This window comes from Microtus ochrogaster, chromosome 7 (assembly GCF_000317375.1).
Source record: "Microtus ochrogaster isolate Prairie Vole_2 chromosome 7, MicOch1.0, whole genome shotgun sequence".
Taxonomy (NCBI): Eukaryota; Metazoa; Chordata; class Mammalia; order Rodentia; family Cricetidae; genus Microtus; species Microtus ochrogaster.
In genome coordinates this window covers 84706577-84724344 of record NC_022014.1, presented here as the reverse complement: position 1 = coordinate 84724344, position 17768 = coordinate 84706577, and the positions used below count along the sequence as shown (strand labels likewise).

At 48.6% G+C, this 17768-nt stretch overlaps 1 protein-coding gene across 1 annotated transcript in view; it reads right to left on the bottom strand.

Annotated features, from left to right (window-relative positions):
• The window catches only part of Tbcd (tubulin folding cofactor D), a 104213-nt gene that overhangs the window by 57422 nt on the left and 29023 nt on the right, over positions 1-17768 (bottom strand). The window contains exon 4 of the mRNA XM_005350959.2: positions 6415-6571. Coding sequence (XP_005351016.1) covers positions 6415-6571 — 157 coding nt within the window. The remainder of the gene's footprint in view (positions 1-6414; positions 6572-17768) is intronic.

The following is a 17768-nucleotide window of genomic DNA, read 5'->3' as shown; positions in this document are numbered from 1 at the left end:
CCATGTAGTGGGCATGTAGTGGGCATGCAGTGGGCATGTAGTGAGCATGTAGTGGGCATGTAGTGAGCATGTAGTGGGCATGTAGTGGGCATGTAGTGAGCATGTAGTGAGCATGTAGTGGGCATGCAGTGAGCATGCAGTGAGCGAGGCTGACCTAAGCTTTAGCTTCAATGTTTTACTTCTTTCCTCCTAGGGACAAGGCTGTGCCCAATTCACCTTTTTCCTAAAACACTTTCTACAGGTTACTAGGTAACTTTACGGCTGCAGATGAGACCTAATAAGGTGGTAGAGTTAGGGGAACCCCTACTGGGGCCTTCTCCCAACTCTACTTGTCCTTCTCAGGTGTGTGGGAGGCCGAGGGAGTACTGCACAGTAAATGAAGGCATCTCTCCTGTGCTTAGCACCAACACAAGAAGCCCCAAGTAGCAGCTCCTCCCATGGGGACCATATCCAGTGGGAGAAGCTGCAGCAGGCCTGCCCAACAATTTTCCTTATGGGGCCATCCTTCCCACAATCACCTTGACAGGTCTGCGTGCTCACAAAAGCCCCAGTTACCACGCTCCTCAGAGCACAGGAATATTTCAACTATTCTTCTCGAGGCAGCGAGTTTGTTGGTGACCGTCCTCTTGGTCTCTGACAGTGAACATAAACAGGCTGTTCCATGCAGACCTCTCCAAGGTGTGAGCAAGCAAAATGAGCCATAAGTCAGAAGGACTGGGACATGGAGTCGGAGTCCATTACAAGACTCTCATCAGAGGAAACCCATGTGCAGCGGGTATCAGAACAGCCATGAGAAGCAACAGCCTCCTACACTACCATCAAGTTAGCTTTTCCTTGAGCATTAAATGCCTTAAAAGTCACTGCTTCATTGACAGTCTTTCTTTCTGTAGCCCAGGTGAGCCTTGAACTCATGGTGAGTCTCCTGCCTTAGCCTCTCAAGTGCTATGATTATAGGCATGAATCAGAATTTACATGTTTCATAAAACTTGAGAGATTATACTGAAGTAGATGTAACAATAGTTGGAAAATGCTGCTTTGTAAGTAACACCTTCAGGTTAATTAAAACAAATTTGCATGCACTTACAAGTAAGGTGTTTAAATACTTTAAACTGGGCTAAAATCTTTTTTTAACTTTTTATTCATTTGTGTGTTTGTGTGTGTGTCTGCTTGTGTCTGTGTATCACATGTGTTCTGACCCTGAAGAGCCAGAAGAGGGCTTCAGATTCCCTGGGACTACAGTCACAGTTGTGAGCTACCACGTGAAGGCCAGGAATTAACTCAAGTCCTCTAAAAGAGCAGCCAGTACTTTTGTCCACTGAGTCACTCTCCAGCTCCGGATTAGCTTCCTTAAAACTGTTTTCCTAACTTAAGAACAAGACTGCAGTATTTAAAAATACGAAGATGTTTCAAGAGCAAAGGGTTAGGAAATCACCTTCCTACATCACTGTCCTAATGCGTACTAACCTCCGCCTGGACCCCAGTCATCCTCGGCAGGGTGACCCTGTGGGAATGTCACTACAACACCTGGCACCCACGGTGAAGGCCACCATCTGAGAGAGGTGCTGGTGGGAATGCCCACCTGCCTGACTTCCCTGGGGAAGCTGCGTGACAGCTCACCGGGATTCACCGGGAAGGGATCCTTTTTCAGGCCAAGGGAAAGTGGCATGCCTCAGCCTGCTTCTCTGCTTTCCCACAGTCTTATCCCTCAGTTCAGCATGTGCCGTGAGAACAGCATTTACCCCAAACTCATCTTTTTTTCATTTGTATGATACTATGTAGCACTCAAAAGCAAGCATACTTGCGGCTACCTGGCAAATGACGGCACTTCCATACTGACGCAGAGAAGACTAATAATTCATTGTCCATCTGTGGCTTTTTAAGTTGTAAATCGCATTAAAATATAAGCCCTGTGTTTTATTGAATTTCCCTAAGCCATAAGCAGAAGGTTCAGCAGAAGGTTCATGTACTCTGGGGTCACAGCCTGATTGCTGCCCCGTCCTAGCTACAGCAGCTTTCCCTTCTCTGAGAGCTGGGCCATTCAGAGGCGGAGGAGACCAAGACATAGCTTTAAGCAATGCTTGCTATTTCCTGATTTTTTTTTTCCAGGACAATCTTGCCCTGGAGGAAGAGATCCTACAGAGCCAATCCCAGGCAGTTCACAGGCAGCCCACGCTGCCCGGCCGGTTTGCACAGTGGAGGTGAGAGTCAGGAGCTGCCCCTGGCATGGGCGGGCCTGTGCCTGGGCGGAGTGAACGTCAACAGGAGCTCAGCTTACAAAAGAGTTTCAGGTGAGGCAATCACTAGAAGGTGACAGGCAGAGCACCCTGGCAGCGGCAGCAGGTTTGCTTTCTTTTCTTTCCTGTAGATCAGATCCTGACTTTGGTTAGAAAGACTCATCTAGGTGATATACAGCCATCCCAGTGCGTTTTCGCTCCACATCTTGCTGCCACTGCACTGGGGTTTTCAGGAAGCCAGGTGTGTGACACAGAATAGTCAGACCTTCTCCACCTGTGTTTGCTCAAAGCCAAGGAAAGATGGTTTTCAGAGTCGATCAAAACTATTTCAAAACGATAAAAATTTGCCCTTAACATTTTCAAAGCAGAGTCAGCACTGGGAGGGGGAAGAACAGCTGATCCAGCTTCTTCGGCCAAGCTTAGAAAGGGTTAGTGGCTATCTCTGCATAAGGCACCAAGGCTTCCCTGGTTCTTTCTGACAGATGTTTCTGTTTATTCTGGGAACTATATTTGGATCTCAACTGCACTTTTACAGGATACATGGAGGGGTTTGTGAAAGTAAAGATACCAAGATTTTATCATGTGCTGGAATTAATGGGCTTAAAACCTGATAATTAAAGAGCATGGTCACCCATGACAAACCTTGCAAGCAAGTCTGCAGGGCACACCCGACCGATACTCAGACACAGAGCTCCAGGCGGGAGGTAGTGCATGCCCCAAGCTCACTGGCGCACCTGACTCACCAGGTGCCCTCCCCCACTGATGCCTGGAGTCAGATGGGCCAGAAAGGGCCAGGCACAAGTTCCTCAGAACCTGTCCGACCGGCTAGAAACCTGCAGCAGCTCAGCTCCAAAGGGCACTGCTGCCCATGAGAGGCAGGTGTGGGCAAAGGAGCCAGAGAAGCCTTCTCAGAAGAAACTCCAGAGCAGCTGACTGCCAGCTTAGGAGAAGCAGGAGGCTGTGAGAGAGACAGCCAGCAGTCCTGAGGCCAGACGGCTGCAGTTTCCATGTGCAACACACAGGCATGAGCTCCCCATCAACCCCTCGGGCTTTTCCCACATGTCAGCAAGTCCAACCTCTCCTAGGCCCAAGAAACACAAGAGTTTCTAAAGACTCCAGCTAGACACGGCTGCATACCAACTACGCCCGGGCCAGGAAAGTTAGGTCATTCCAGAGACTGAGCTGTGGGTAAAGCCGAGGCCACTTCTGTGCTCACCCAGAGTCCCGACAGAAGCAGCGTTCTCCACACCACACCCAAAATCTGAACCCAACAGGAAGAGGACCTCACATCTCCCCATGGGACACCTCACACTCAGCAACCGCAGTTCACACAAGCTCTGGAAAGGCCACGCTCAATTTGGGCCACCTTCGAGTGTGCATCAGGTGTGCATTTTTCCTGAGAATGAAAAGGGATGGGATGCTGAGGAGGAGACAGGTGCAGCACTAGGTGTGACCCTGACCAGGCACTGGTGAGATGGGAGGGACCCTCGGCTCTGATGTGCAGCCGCCTTTTCTTCCCTGAGCAGCAAAGGACAACCCCGAAACAAAAGGTCCCAAGTTCCTTTAGCAGCTATGGAAGCTGCTCACCGTACTGTTCTGTGTGTGAGAGAAGCTAGGGTTAGAGAAGACAGGACAGAGCCCAAAGCTCCACCTGCAGCCACAACACCAGGTCACAGCAGCTGACTTTGGGGCTGCCTCATGCCTATCAGCCTTGTTTTCCAAAGACTGCTCATGTCCTTTACAAAGCCCACCCGGAGCTCAATCGGGGCTGTGGCACAAGTCCTACAACACTAAGTGAAGACAGGCGCTCTGGTGGGAACTGGGTAACTCTGGCTTTTCACTCTGGACCAGGTGCCCCACGGGGCCCCCCAATCGTGAGGAAGCTGACTGGAACCTCTCATTTGTACCTCTTACCTTCAGAAGGCAGCAGCATGGCCTTGGTACCCACATTTAACAGAAGAGAACGGGGAGATAGCCATGCACTGCCTCTCCACATGGCCACATGCTCCCGAGCCAGCAGGCCAGCACCCATTGGCATCACTCTGATTCCTCCATCGGGCCATCCTGCTTTCCTACCTCCTGGATCAGGAGAGGTGGAAGGACATGGCATAGCATTCTGTAAGTCTGCTGCTCTTCTGATCAAAACTGTTAAACTAAGTGGGATCTGTAAGGACTGTTTTCACTTCGAAGCAGGAGGCTCCTGCACATCAAAGCCAAGGTCCCTCCCAGTCCTTCACAATCTCCTGGCGTTCATCAGTGCCATGACAGGGTCACACCTGGCTCGCACCTATCTCCTGCGTAAGGCTCTATCCTCTTTTCATCCTCAGGAAAAAACTGGGCAATGACTGCAGCTAGCCACCTGACAGAGCCCTGTGGAGCTAAGCAAGAGGACATCAATCTGAAGAAGCTGCCCGGCTCTGGGACAGTTGAGCACAGGAGAAAACCTTTTTTCTACTTATACTGTATACTGCCAGAAATTTGAAGAAAAGGACAAGAAAGCAGTTGCAAGAACCTCCTTCAAAGCCACATAAACAGCAAAGAGAGGACACATCTGTATGGCAGTCGAGTAGGAAGCAGAGAGGTTACCACCATGGATAGGGCCCAAAGCTCAGCAGAAGACCCTGGACAGCTGGGCTCCTGCAAGCTTCCTGACAATCCTGCTTATGTCATGTTCCTATGAGTGGTGCACCGTCAGTATGTGCTTATGCCCCATAAAATGAGGCAGGTCCTGAGATGCTCCTTTCTGATAGCAGGGAGTTCCAGTTGAGATGTCCAGGAGGAATATTCTGGAATTGTGCCTTAGAATGAGGTGAGGGGGCGAGTAGCACCATGGGGATGATACTTGGGGTCCAGGCTCACACTTTCAGAGTTCTGGAATGTAGAAATATCTGTTTGTTTTGTTTTTTTTTTTTCTGAGGCTGATTTTGTCTGTCCTGATTTCCTAAGTTGTGTGACCAGTAGACTTGAACTTTCATTCAGCAACTTGTGATATAAACAGTATTGGAGACCTCTGTGAGGCACGGAAGCATCCTTAGAAGTGGAGTGACGGGTGCTGGGTCACCAGACTCCAGTACCTCTGGCCATGGAAGAGTACAGTCCCACGTGCAGGGGTAGTAGCTTGGGTCTGTAGGCTCTAAATACGAGTTTAGTGGCTTCTGGAGCTCCATGCCTCTGGGATAGTACCAGGGCTTTTCTGCCTGACTTTCAGTATTTTTTTTTCTTTTTCCTATTCCTTTGAAAGATGCAGGACAAATGGGCCCTCAGTACAAGTGTCTCTTCAGTTTTGAGCAGAAATTGGCACACAACACTGGGGTGGGAGGGGGAACCAACTTTCTCTGAGTTTGAGCTTCATTCTGTTCCTTTCTGGGAAGTCAAGGGAGGATGCCAAGCAGCTCATTGTATTTATCATGGTGTGAACATCATAATGGGTCCTCTCTGTCAAAGTCTATTCATGCTCACTAGGACAAGGCCTATGGTTTGCTCTGTCCTCAGCACACTGTGGGACAGCTGCTGGAGGCTCCAGAGTCACTAGCAGAAGGGGTTCCATGGTATTCTAGTGACTGAGCTTTACTCGGTTCCATGGCATCTCCCTGAAGTGGGACCCAGAACCCATTTGTTTTCCTGGACAGTGGTGCTTGGAACCCTATCTCCCCACCCAGCAGATCCTGCCCCTGTTGTAAGGAGGCCGCTTGTTGGTTTCCAGCTGCTTAGCCCCTAAATAATCACACAGAAACTGCTTGGTCCACTAGGCTCTAGCATCTTATTGGCTTACTCTTACATCTCAATTTAACCCATCTCCATTAATCTGTGCATCACCACGAGGTCGTGGCCCATCAGCAAAGGCCTACCAGCGAAGTTCCATCGGACTCCGCGGGGCTACATGGCTTCTCCCTGACTCCGCCCTCTTTCTCCCAGCATTCAGCCTAGCTTTCCCTGCCTAGTTCTGTTCTGCCCTGCCATAGGCTCAAAGCAGTTCTTTATTAATCAATGGTAATCATAGCACACAGAGGGAAATCCCACATCATGTCCCATTCCACAAGATTCCAGCAATGCTGGGACTGGCAGGTAGTTGTTGAGAACGGGTTATCTGAGGAGAGCAGTTTAAGGCAGATGGGACGTTTGCCTGAGGTAAATCTCCTTCATGGCACCATCATCCCTCAGCACAACCAACAGGCTTTACCTGGAAATGGCAGTCACGAAAGGAGTCAACTCCTGAGGCTCATAGGCGCGTGCAAAAGCCCAGCACACGTAGCAGGCGGCATCCCTGACGTTGGCGCCCACGCTGCAGGCGCCCCGCTTCTCATCGTAGGTCAGTGCCTTCAGGATCACTGTGACAACTGGCAGAAGACAAAAGCAAAGAGCAACTGGTGGCACATCATGAGGCAGGGTCAGAGACAGGCCATGTACAGACCTACGAGAATCAAAACCTGTCAATCGCACCACAAGGACATGTGTTCATCTATGTTCATAGCAGCAACCTGGAAACAACCTAGATGCCCCTCGACCAGAGAATGGATAAGGAAAATGTGGTACATTTACAAAATGGAGTACTACACAGCAGAAAAAAATGACAATTTGAAATTTGCAGGCAAATAAATGGAGCTAGAAAATATCATATTGAGTGAGGTAACCCAGACCCAGAAAGACAAATATCATACCTACTCACAATAAGTGGTTTTTAGACATAAAGCAAAGAAAACCAGTCTACAATTCACAATCCCAGAGAACCTAGACAACAAAGAGGACCTTAAGAGAGGTATATGTGGATCTAATGTACATGGGAAGTAAAAAAAGACAAGATCTCCTGAGTAAATTGGGAGCATGGGGGCCATGGGACAGGGTGGAAGGGGAGGGGAGAGAAAGAGAGGGGAGCAGAGAAAAATGTACAGCTCAATAAAATCAATTTAAAAATTGAAAAAGGAAAAAAAATCAAAATCTGCTCAAAACAAACCCCTGAAATGAAAGAAGTCCACCAGCTCAAAGGTAAAGAGGAATTTTTTAGTTTCCCAAGAATCACACAAAGAAATGATGGTTCTTCAAAGCAATAACCACAACCAGGCTCCCAAGTTTGTGGCCATACCAAGAGCGTGCAAATCTCAGAAGCTCACACCAGGATAGAAAGGGTCATGCATTTATGGAGAGTGATGGTGACACCCACAAGTGTGGCAGAAGGATGTGAAGCCACAGGACAAGATTTCAACAACCTCAGGAAAGGGTGGAGACACCACAGAGCCTGGACCAGAGAGGGGGCCTGGACCAGAGAGGGGCTCTGGAAGTCCCAGGGCTGAGGATCCAGACACAGAAGCCAGTCCTAGTGGTCCTATGTGCACAGGATTATCTGTTTCACCATCTGAAGCGTCTATAGTAGCCAAGAGATAAGGACACATGAATTCTTCTTCTGGTTCTGGTGAAAATATACAACCAAGTAACTGATATACATGCACACACAGAGACAGAGTAAGAGACATACATACATACGGAGAACAGACACACGCACACACACAGCAGTTGATATAAGGAGGTGAGAGCATTTTAAGATGTGTTCAAGAATGCTGGAACATTAAATTTATAGCATTCCTGGGTATTTACTTCAAGGACCTAGGTTAACATATCACAAAGATACTTGTTCATCAACGTTTTTTGTTTTGTTTTATACGAGACAGGGTCTCACTGTGTAGCTCTAGTTGGCCTGGAAGTTGCTATGTAGATCAAGTTAGGCTAGCCTGCCTCAGTTTCACAACTGCTGGGATTAAAGGTGTCTGGCACCACGTCCAGAACATTCACCAATGTTTATTTGTAGCACTGTCCAAAATAGCTAAGTTATAGAACCAACCTGGGTATTCATCAAGGGAAGAATTGATAAATAAAATTATACTGTGCACAACAGTCATATGCCCACAAATAATCAATTAAATAAGGACTGAGCAAACAGCTCAGTCAGTAAAGTGTTTGCCATGCAACACTGAGGACCTAAGTTCAGATCCCCAGTCCACACGTAAAAAGCCAGGCAGTGTCTCACCCTAGCACTGGAGAGGCCGGGATAAGAGGACTTGCTGGACAGCTAATCTCGTCAAATAGGTGCAATTCCAGACTGAGTGAAGAACCTTATATTAAAAAATAAAGTAGAGCCAGGCAGTGGTGGTGCACGCCCTTAATTCCAGTGCCTAAAAGGCAGAAGCAAGCGAATCTCTGTGAGTTCAAGAACAGTCTGGTCTACAGAGCAAGTTCCAGGACAGCCATGGCAACATAGAGAAACTGTCTTGGAAAACAAACAAACAAAAAACAAAATAAATAAAGAAGACACCCAAAATTGACCTCTGGCCTCCACAAACACACATAATGTGTGCACAGGCACACACACACACACACACACACACACACACATACACACACCATACAAAAAATAATAAAAACAAATGTTACTGTATCTGTTCTGTGTACTCATGTATTTGTGGAGAGTTGCCTATTCAAGATTGAACACTTCTTAAAAGTTAAACATTATATTTACTGAATCATGTAAGAAATTTATTTACTGTGTGTAGGAGGGTTGTGGGTGGGTACACGCGTGCTGTGCACGTGTGGAGGGCAGAGAACAACCTTCAGAATTAGTTCTCTCCTTCCACCATGTGAGAGATCCATGGAGCAAACGCTGGTTGTCAGGGCTGATAGTAAATGCCTTTATCTAAGCCACCCCAACAGTCCGGAATTTAATTTAATAAGAAGACTGAGAGTTAATTTTTAAAAGACTCTTAAAAGTGGTAATGGAAAATGCAACAGAGAAAAACTTAAGAAAAAACTTGATTTTTACAATGCAAAGGTGAATGGACTTTCTAAAAGAGCATGCTAAAGTCCCAGTTTCTTGATCCCACCCAGATAGATAGCCATTCTGCAGCAAGGAATGCTAAACAGCTCTCACTGGTACTTTAACAATGTGTTTAAAACAGGGCTGGAGGACTAGTAATATGGCTCAGTGGGAGAGCCCATAGGGGCCTAGAATGTGTGAGGGCCTGGGTTCAATTCCCAGCGCCATACCTAAAGAGGGACGGAGGAATATCCTGCTGGGATCATAGTTCTAGCAGCACCCATGGCCATGTGTCCAATAACATGGCAGGAGGTTCCAAAGCAACTGGGGTTCAGTGATCACCCTTACTTGCAGAAGCTGGCCACAAACACCGAAGGCCATCAAGGTAAGATTCACAGCTGGCAGACAAATCAAAGGAGTTCATTAAAGAGCAGCAGCAGACACAGAGAACATGACGGTGCCCAGGGACTCCAAAGGGATGGCATGCATGCTGCCCTCAGAAACCCCACCCGCGTATTCTACATCCTGACCATACATGAGTGCCAACCCTGTGTCCACAATAGTGGGAAGAATGGCACCACTAAGGTGTGTTTTGGGGAGGTACCCATCTCCTGCATGTGCGATTGTCAACCAGAAAATAGCACCTAGGAGTAAATATAGGCCAAAAAAAAAAAAATCTTGAAGATCAATGTTATAAAACCAAATCTCTACTATTTTGATTCTAAGGGTTTTTCTATATAAATATCAAACGTAGTTATGGATCAATGGAATATGCTTCATATAGCTGTGGTATTTCAGGGAAGCTGTAAAGTGTGCACAGGACAAGTGATGGACAAGAGGCCTGGACACATACATCCTAAGGGAAGCAACGCAGTGTGCATTGCGGCCTCATGCAGATGCTAGGTTACCCAGCGTGGTCCTGCTAAGAACACCATATAAAGCCTATCCCCTGACTTGGGACAGATGTCCCTCTAGATGTCCAACACAGAGCCCATCTTCCCAACAGTTTTTCATGTAAGTGGCTACAATGAAGTCTTGGGGATAGTGTGGGCCCAGTAAGTGGTCATCCCAAGGTCTCTTCACAGCCAATCTCCGAGTTGGCCCTGTCCACAGAAGCAGCTCCTATATTTCAAGAACTCAGCCCAGTGCCATCTCCCAACAAACCAGAAACACCCTGTGGTTACAAAGGCTGGCTCCAGTGAGGATCATGCTTTTTTTTAAATTTAAATAACTTTTTTTCATTTATTTTACATACCAATCAGTTTCCCCTCCCTCCTCTCCTCCTTTTCTCATCTACCAGACCCCCATCTCCATTCAGAAAGGGACAGGCCTCCCACGGGCTTGCACAAAGCCTGGCATTAGTAAGGCTTCTAACAGTGAAGGCAAGACCTCTCCCTGGAGCTGGGCTGGCTTTGGGTAACCTGTTTCCCATGCTAGATCATTCCTAAGTATGTCCCAGAGACTCCCGTACCCTACAGGGTTCCTCTGCACCCCAGGGAAGAGGAACATCAGCAGGCAGACTCTTTGGAGCAGGAAGCATCAAGCCAGAAGCAAACCCAGTATCTGACAGACTATTACTCCTGTACACACCCGATGTTTCCCCAAATATAGTGCTGACGGTTAAATATAAACCCAGCAAAAGAAAACCACCATGGCTGCTGTGGACTAGGAATTATAACTACGATCATCTCGACTTACCTATATCCAATGGGCAAAGCTGAAAAAAGTTGTCAGCTGTTCTACTGAAACAGGCCTGACTGACCTGGAACTGCTCCCAGTTTGCCAGTATACAGCTCAAATTCACACTCTGTTAATTAACAGGGCTGCCCACTAGGGAGCAAACAATGTCAGGAAAATTGGCTGTGGCACCTGTGGGAGGGTAGTGTTCGTATATGTGGTGTCACTGCCAGCTCGAGTCCCTGGGGCTCCAGAGCCTGGACGCTCTGGGCAAGGCCGGCCGGCCAGCCTCTGGCCTCAGGGAAATCTGAATGTGCTGTCAACGTATCACTCCATAGGACAAAACCAATTTCCAGACAGATGATTGTAAGCAGCCGTGTCAGGACTCTCCATGTCCACTTCACTTCTCTCCTACACAGACGCGATGCCTCCCCAGAGAGACACGTACCACACACACTGCAGTGCCCAGCCTGGCCAGAGAGCCCAGGTTTCTGTCCCCACGTTGAAGTGAGATAACTGTGGAAACTAGCCCTTCTCAGAGACTACTGACATAGCCAGTCACAGGAAACTCAAGGAATGGGTCTATATCCACCAACAGGACACCTTGACAGACTTTGTCAGGGTGTGACCCTACTTACTGTTCGGAGGATACCTGGTGGCTCCAACTACCCAGACTGCCTGAGAGGCTGCGGGAGCTGTAGGCCCTGAGAACACACTCACATCTTGCCTGTCTCCAGCTAGGGTGAGGACCTTCAGATGTCACAACATGCTGGGCCTCCCGTGCATGTGTTCTTCTACAATTCTAAGTTAGAAAAGCAGAAAGCAAAGCTCACTAGGGCTTCGGGCCCTACAGCCAGCCACAGTGCCAATGTTGCTCAGCAAAGACCTGACTGGCCTCTCCCTCCTCTGGCCTGCAGCCCAGTCAGCAGTTTTCAGAGACAGCATCCTGGCCTTTCTCCTGCTGAGAAAGATGAAAAGCATCCTCCACAGAGGCACAGCAAACACCGGGAGCTGACAGACCATGTGGCGTGAGGCAATGGCCACCAATGGCCGGCTGCTAAGTGGAGGCTGGCCCAGAAAGGAGCTGAACGGTTTGGGAAAGACAGCAACGGCAGATACTGTATCTAAAAATAGGGAAGCCAGACTAAGGCCACTGAGGCAAGTGAGAGCGGCGGCCTGGCATGAGAAGACAGGCTGGGCCCGCTTCTGCCGCTCCTAAGAAGGGCACCTCTGTGGATGACCTCCTGGGCAAGAAAGGCAATGAGCACTCACAAATCTGGGCTTCGGGGAAGGAGGAGGTGGTTTGGAACAGGAAACTCTTTGCTCTCAACCTTTATAGTCATTATCAGACAGAAATTCAGAAACAGCACTTTCCAGATTCAACAGGTTTAAAAAATAAGGAAACTGTTCAATAGCTTTGAACAAAAACCTTTCTCATGGTTCCAATTACAAACTGCAAATGCATGTCAAATATATATCATACCCCCAGAGGGCTTCCTTTTGGCAACTTGGAGTCCAGCAAGGTAATTTGAACACCCTTCTCTCTAGACAGCATGTCGTTTGTTTAACACGGGCTGCCTAAGGAAGAAGCAGCCTCCAGGTGAGAGAAGCGATTTAACCCCAAAGCCCCACATTCCTCCCTATGGGGTCTGTAGAGCCCATAAGCCAGGAACGCAAGGACTCGGGCATCCTCTGCAGATGCAGAAGCAACCAGCCCATAAAAGTCACCACTCAGTTACATCTCCTGACAGCCACTCAGCCACACTAATTTAAAACAAGTCATCACGTTGGGCAATCATGGATTGTGCAGGTTCCTGAGGTGTGTCTAGTGCAAACCCCAGGCTTTACTCGACCTTCCCAATTCAAACTCGATGATAAAAGGGGTTGCAGAGATGGAGGTACACAATGGCCTGAGCAGTCCTAAGAGAGGAGTATGAAAAAAAAAAAATCAAGTCTTCCAATGCAACCTAGGAGGCTAAAAATCAGGCAATGCTGGCCATGAACAGACACATCACAGAGAGCAGTGTCTCCCAAGCTGTGTCCAATTCAATACCCTGACCTATCTAATATCCCATGAGTAGAGCCATGCCCACAGAACCTGAGCTTCCGGGATCAGGTGTGGCTGCAGGACCTGCCCCTTGTACCAACAGCCAGTGTACTGTCTTTAAGAATGTAGTCCAACTTGCTCAGGGAAAAATGTCCCTTGAATATGCTGGAGACAGGAAGAATGGTGCACATAGCACAGACCTGTGGGTTAATTCCCTGCAGGCCCTGGCAGAACGGCCCCAGAGGCCTCTCACTAACCTGCGGCAGCAGCATCTTGCCTATGGCTATGGGATCCTCAACTGTGCAGCAAGGGAGGCATAGACTTGTGGGTCTGGCCTGTCCTTGAAGAGCCAGGGACAGCTCACCCACACTTGGGGAGTGCACTTTTCCATGCCCAGTGCTGCAGGACAGAAATCACCTGGCTCTGCTCTCTCCAAGGGCACTTCAGGTATAGTATCCAGCAGATACTACATTAAGTCCACACTTAATCCAGAAAAGGGTTCTGCATTCATGTGGGTCCTAGAAACCCTCCAACCAACAAGAAACCCTCCAGCTGTCCAGCGGAGAGCCAAGGCCCATCCATCACAGAGCCCAGGCAGGTATCCCTAAGTCCCCATGAGAAACTCCGACAGACAGGCACACAGTTACCAGCTTGGCAGTGTCCTTCATTCCATGGGTGCTTCCCTCAAAGAAACTCAGTTACGGAAGATATTTCCAACTTCAGGTGAAGTCTCACTAGGGGAGGCCCAACCCACCACACCAGCCTTCTGGGTGCTTCAGGTTCTCCGGGAACAATGACAAGAAACACACAGGTGAGACACGTGCCTTCTCTTCCATCCCCACCGGCTGGATAGTCAGATGAAATCCACAGAACACCTAGTAAGAAGTACGGGGCACCCATAAACACCACGTTCTTGATGGATGTAACAGGGAGTAGAGAACAGAGGTGAAATAAAGGAACAATACTGAGGAGCCGGGCGGTGGTGGCGCACGCCTTTAATCCCAGCACTCAGGAGGCAGAGGCAGGTGGATCTCTGTGAGTTCGAGGCCAGCCTGGTCTATAAGAGCTAGTTCCAGGACAGGAACCAAAAGCTACGGAGAAACCCTGTCTTGAAAAATCCAAAAAAAGAAAAAAGAAAAAGAACAATACTGAGGGAACACAAGCCCAACAGAACTAAAACTACATCAAGAAAAGCACAAAACTCTGAGAAGTCATACTGACTGAGCAAGGTCTAGCGGGTGTCCGGATGGAAAGGCCAAAGGCATAGGTCATGGTTAGGAATGAGGACACCAGCAAAACCTCCACTAAGCTACATTCACAGATGTCTGAGAGAACACAGCAACACTCTTTTGTCCCCGTACACACAGCAAAGCTTCCATGTGAAGCCAGGCTTGACAGCTCACACCTGTAAAACCAGCACTCAGAAAGCGGAGACAAAAGGATTTCCGCGAGTTCTGGGTCAGCCTAAGCTACTGAATGAACCCTGACTTAAAAAATAGAAAGCAAAACTAAACAAAACAGCTTTCTAAACAAACTAAACAAAAGAGCCCACATGGTTAGGGTAACAGAGAGGATAGGCGGCAGGAGTCCCCTTGTGCCCCCAAGTATTCCAGAGGGCTGGCAGAAGACACCAACAGTAAGCACCTAAGTTTTCAAGATGACAAGGAAGTCAAATGTTCTGTCCCACTGGAGGACACCAGCACTTCCCCGGGGCTGTGTGCTTCTCTCCAGAAGGAGCACCCTACCTGGAGGTGTTACTTACATGCCAGCCAACCAAAGGCAGCAATGCCTCTCTCTCAGTCCAAGGTTACAGGCACCTCCCAAGCACGTTCCACACCCTGGAACAACTACCAAGGTAACACGACAGGTCTGTGCTATCTGCCCTTTCCACGGAGTGAGGAGTCACCTTCACATGCAAGACCCCACTCCATATTACAAGGGTCTTGGCAGAGGGAAATGGCAGACATCCATGGGCACCCCCAATTCACTTCCCACCAAACCTCACTTCATCAGAATAGGCCAACTGAGGCCTAAACTTAGGGCCTAGACAAAATGAATGAAGGCTTCTGCCCAAATCAGCTCATGAGAGGTTTCTCTTCTGTACTGAACTGAAACGAAGGGCAAATAGGTAAGTCTTCAAGACCCCTTCCCCTTGGATGCTAATGTACTTGTCTGGACAGGACGTGCATACGATGCCACAGACTTCACTTCCCTGCACCTGCCCATGACAGCCCCCACAAACTAGGTGTGTACACAGCCCCACAGATCCCATCCTACCTACCCATGGGTGTACACACAGTGCCATGGACCCCACTTTTGCCAATGATAGGGTGTGCACATAGTACCACGGCTCCATAGCCGGGCATTCCCACAGCTGCGCCTCCCCTTCTCTGTGTTCTCCATGAATTCACCAACAGCCCATGAACCCCAACAGACTCACCAACAACCCATGAACCCCATCCTATATTGTCCAAACAAAAGCAGTTTGGAGTACTCAAGCAAGGCCAGTACAGTCTTCCAGGGAAGTAGAACACAGGCTCCTCAATAGAGGGCAAAGGGATGTGAGTCTTACAACTGCCCAAACACACAGGCACCACAACAAGGTCACTGGGGTGTAGGTGGACCCTCTGCCAGAAGTTTGGTGGTGCCCAGTAAAGGCACATAAAAAGACCACCAGGCTGACAAAAAAAGACTCGATACCTTCTCCGTTATCAGTCAGCCAGTCTACCTGCTGGCTCTCAAAGACACTCAAGAGCTGACTTCAGCCAGGCCAAGCCTTCCCGAGTTTGTATCCAGTGCTACATTAGTCTTTTTAATGCTCCTAGTGGTTCTTTGCCAATTAAACACTCCCAGAGTCCCTGATCGTCTTCAACAATACCCAGTGGCTCTCTGTATCTGTGCCATTGGTTCCTCCAGCTACCACCCTGGCAGCAGTTTCCTGCCCACTGCCACCACTACAGGCCACCACAGAGGAAGGACAACCATGAGGCAGGAGGTGCCTCCAGGACCAAGGGTGGCTCCCTGCTGATGCTGTGGGACTGGCACAAAAACACCCACAGCTAATGACAGAGTGGCGAGGACCACGGCTTGAAAGAAGCAAAAACAGCGTCCAGGAGGATTAAAGGCTCAACCAGGAAGTCAGACCAGTTCTACCTGACTTACAGCCAGGGTCCCCAACCCCAAGGCCCAGGCCACCAATGACCCAAGACGATGACCCTGGCTCTGGCCTCTAGGAACATCACAGCTCTTTCAGAGGCGGCAGGATCCCAGGAGACTGTGCTGTCAGAGGTGTGCCCTAGCCCCAAGGCAATGTTGCAAGAGACACACAAGACCCCATAAAAAGCAATTGGCCCAAGGTCATAAAGAGCACATCTAACCTGCTAGCGAGTCCTCAGTCGTGGTTAAGGGCAAGCCTAGCACCCATCTTTAACCGACTGAAGAGGTTCTGGTGTGACCACTGCACTTGTCTACAAATTTCCACGGACAGGGGACATGCAGTTCCTGGTGGGTATAGCCCCACTGGGTAGGTCTCAGACTTTCCACCACCACACTGCCTGCCAGTCATCCTTGGCTACCAATTCCAAAGGATGCTCAATTGGTATCTGCAGTTAAAACCTCTAACCCCCATCACTGTGTTCACTACAGTTACCCATCACCTGCTGGAACAGCTCAAGGCACATCATCCATTCTTCACGGCACTCACTTTCTCCAAAAGACCAAGTCAGTAGGGAAACCACTATAATTTGGAAGTGTCCAACCAGATGTTGGAGCCAGTGACTGGGAGGTGACCAGATCGTGAGAGTGCTGATTTAATAGATGAATACACTGGCAAATGTTTAATGTGATGACATTATCGGGAGGAGGAGGCAGTTTAGGAGGTAGAATCCTTTGGAGAAATAGGTCAGTGAGGGGGTATATACTGGGAGGTCAAATGCCTCCCTCTCTCCCTCTTAGCTACCATGAGGCAAGCCACCCTTCCTCCTCCGTACACTTGCACCACCATGATATTCGGCCTCGCCTTGAGCCAAAGAAAGAGGCCCAGCCAACCTTGGACGGGAAGTCTGGAACTTGAGCCATAATAAATCTTTCCTGTTAAGTCAGGAACTTTGTCACAGTAACAAAAGGCTAAGTGACACAGAAAACACAGCCTTGAAGACACTGACACTTTATGGACTCAGGATCAAGAACAGAGCCCAGACTCCCGTGCAGAAGCTAAGAATTCCACTCATATCTACTAGCTAGACATGCCTCAAGTCCCTCCCCTCATCCCCATAAGCCCAGTGTGTCTGGGTAAAGCAAGCAATTGAGTCTCAGGAGCTACAGTGATCTGGTCATAATAGGCCCTTCACACAACAGGGATCAGCAAAGACAACGATGAGAACAGAGAACCAACACATGGAACTTCCGCAAAGGCACATGAAGGGTACTCTCCACTGTTCTCTGCTCTGGAACTGTGTGAAGCAGTTTCAGTGTCTGACATGCTGCCACAGCTAACCTGTGCTAGAACCAGGTTCTTCAGTCAGCAAAATCAGCTGTAAACTCCCTAGTAAAATCAACTGGCCACACACCAGCACCACCACCAGGAAAGGCTGGCCGAAAAAACACAGAAGACAAGACTGGACAGTGTGGAAGCAAGCTCAGCAAGTGAAAGTTTCTCACTGAAGTACTTTTCATCAATGGGAGAGCAAGACGGCTCAGCAGGCAAAGGTTTTTGCCCCCAAACCTAACTATCTGAGTTCTATCCCAGGGGACTGCATGATAGAAGAAAAGAAAACACCCCAAAAGTTGTCTCCTGACCTCTATATGTGCTATGACATGCATGGAAGAAATACAAAAAAAAAAAATGTAATTTTTTTCATCAAATGGCATAAACACCATCATTTAATTTTGTCATCAAATGGAAAACATCATAAAAGTGTCTAAAATAACAGACATGGGTAGCAAGGCCCCTTGAGTGTACTACAGAGCCAAAGAGGGCAGCAGCACCCGTGCTCACAAGCATCACAGC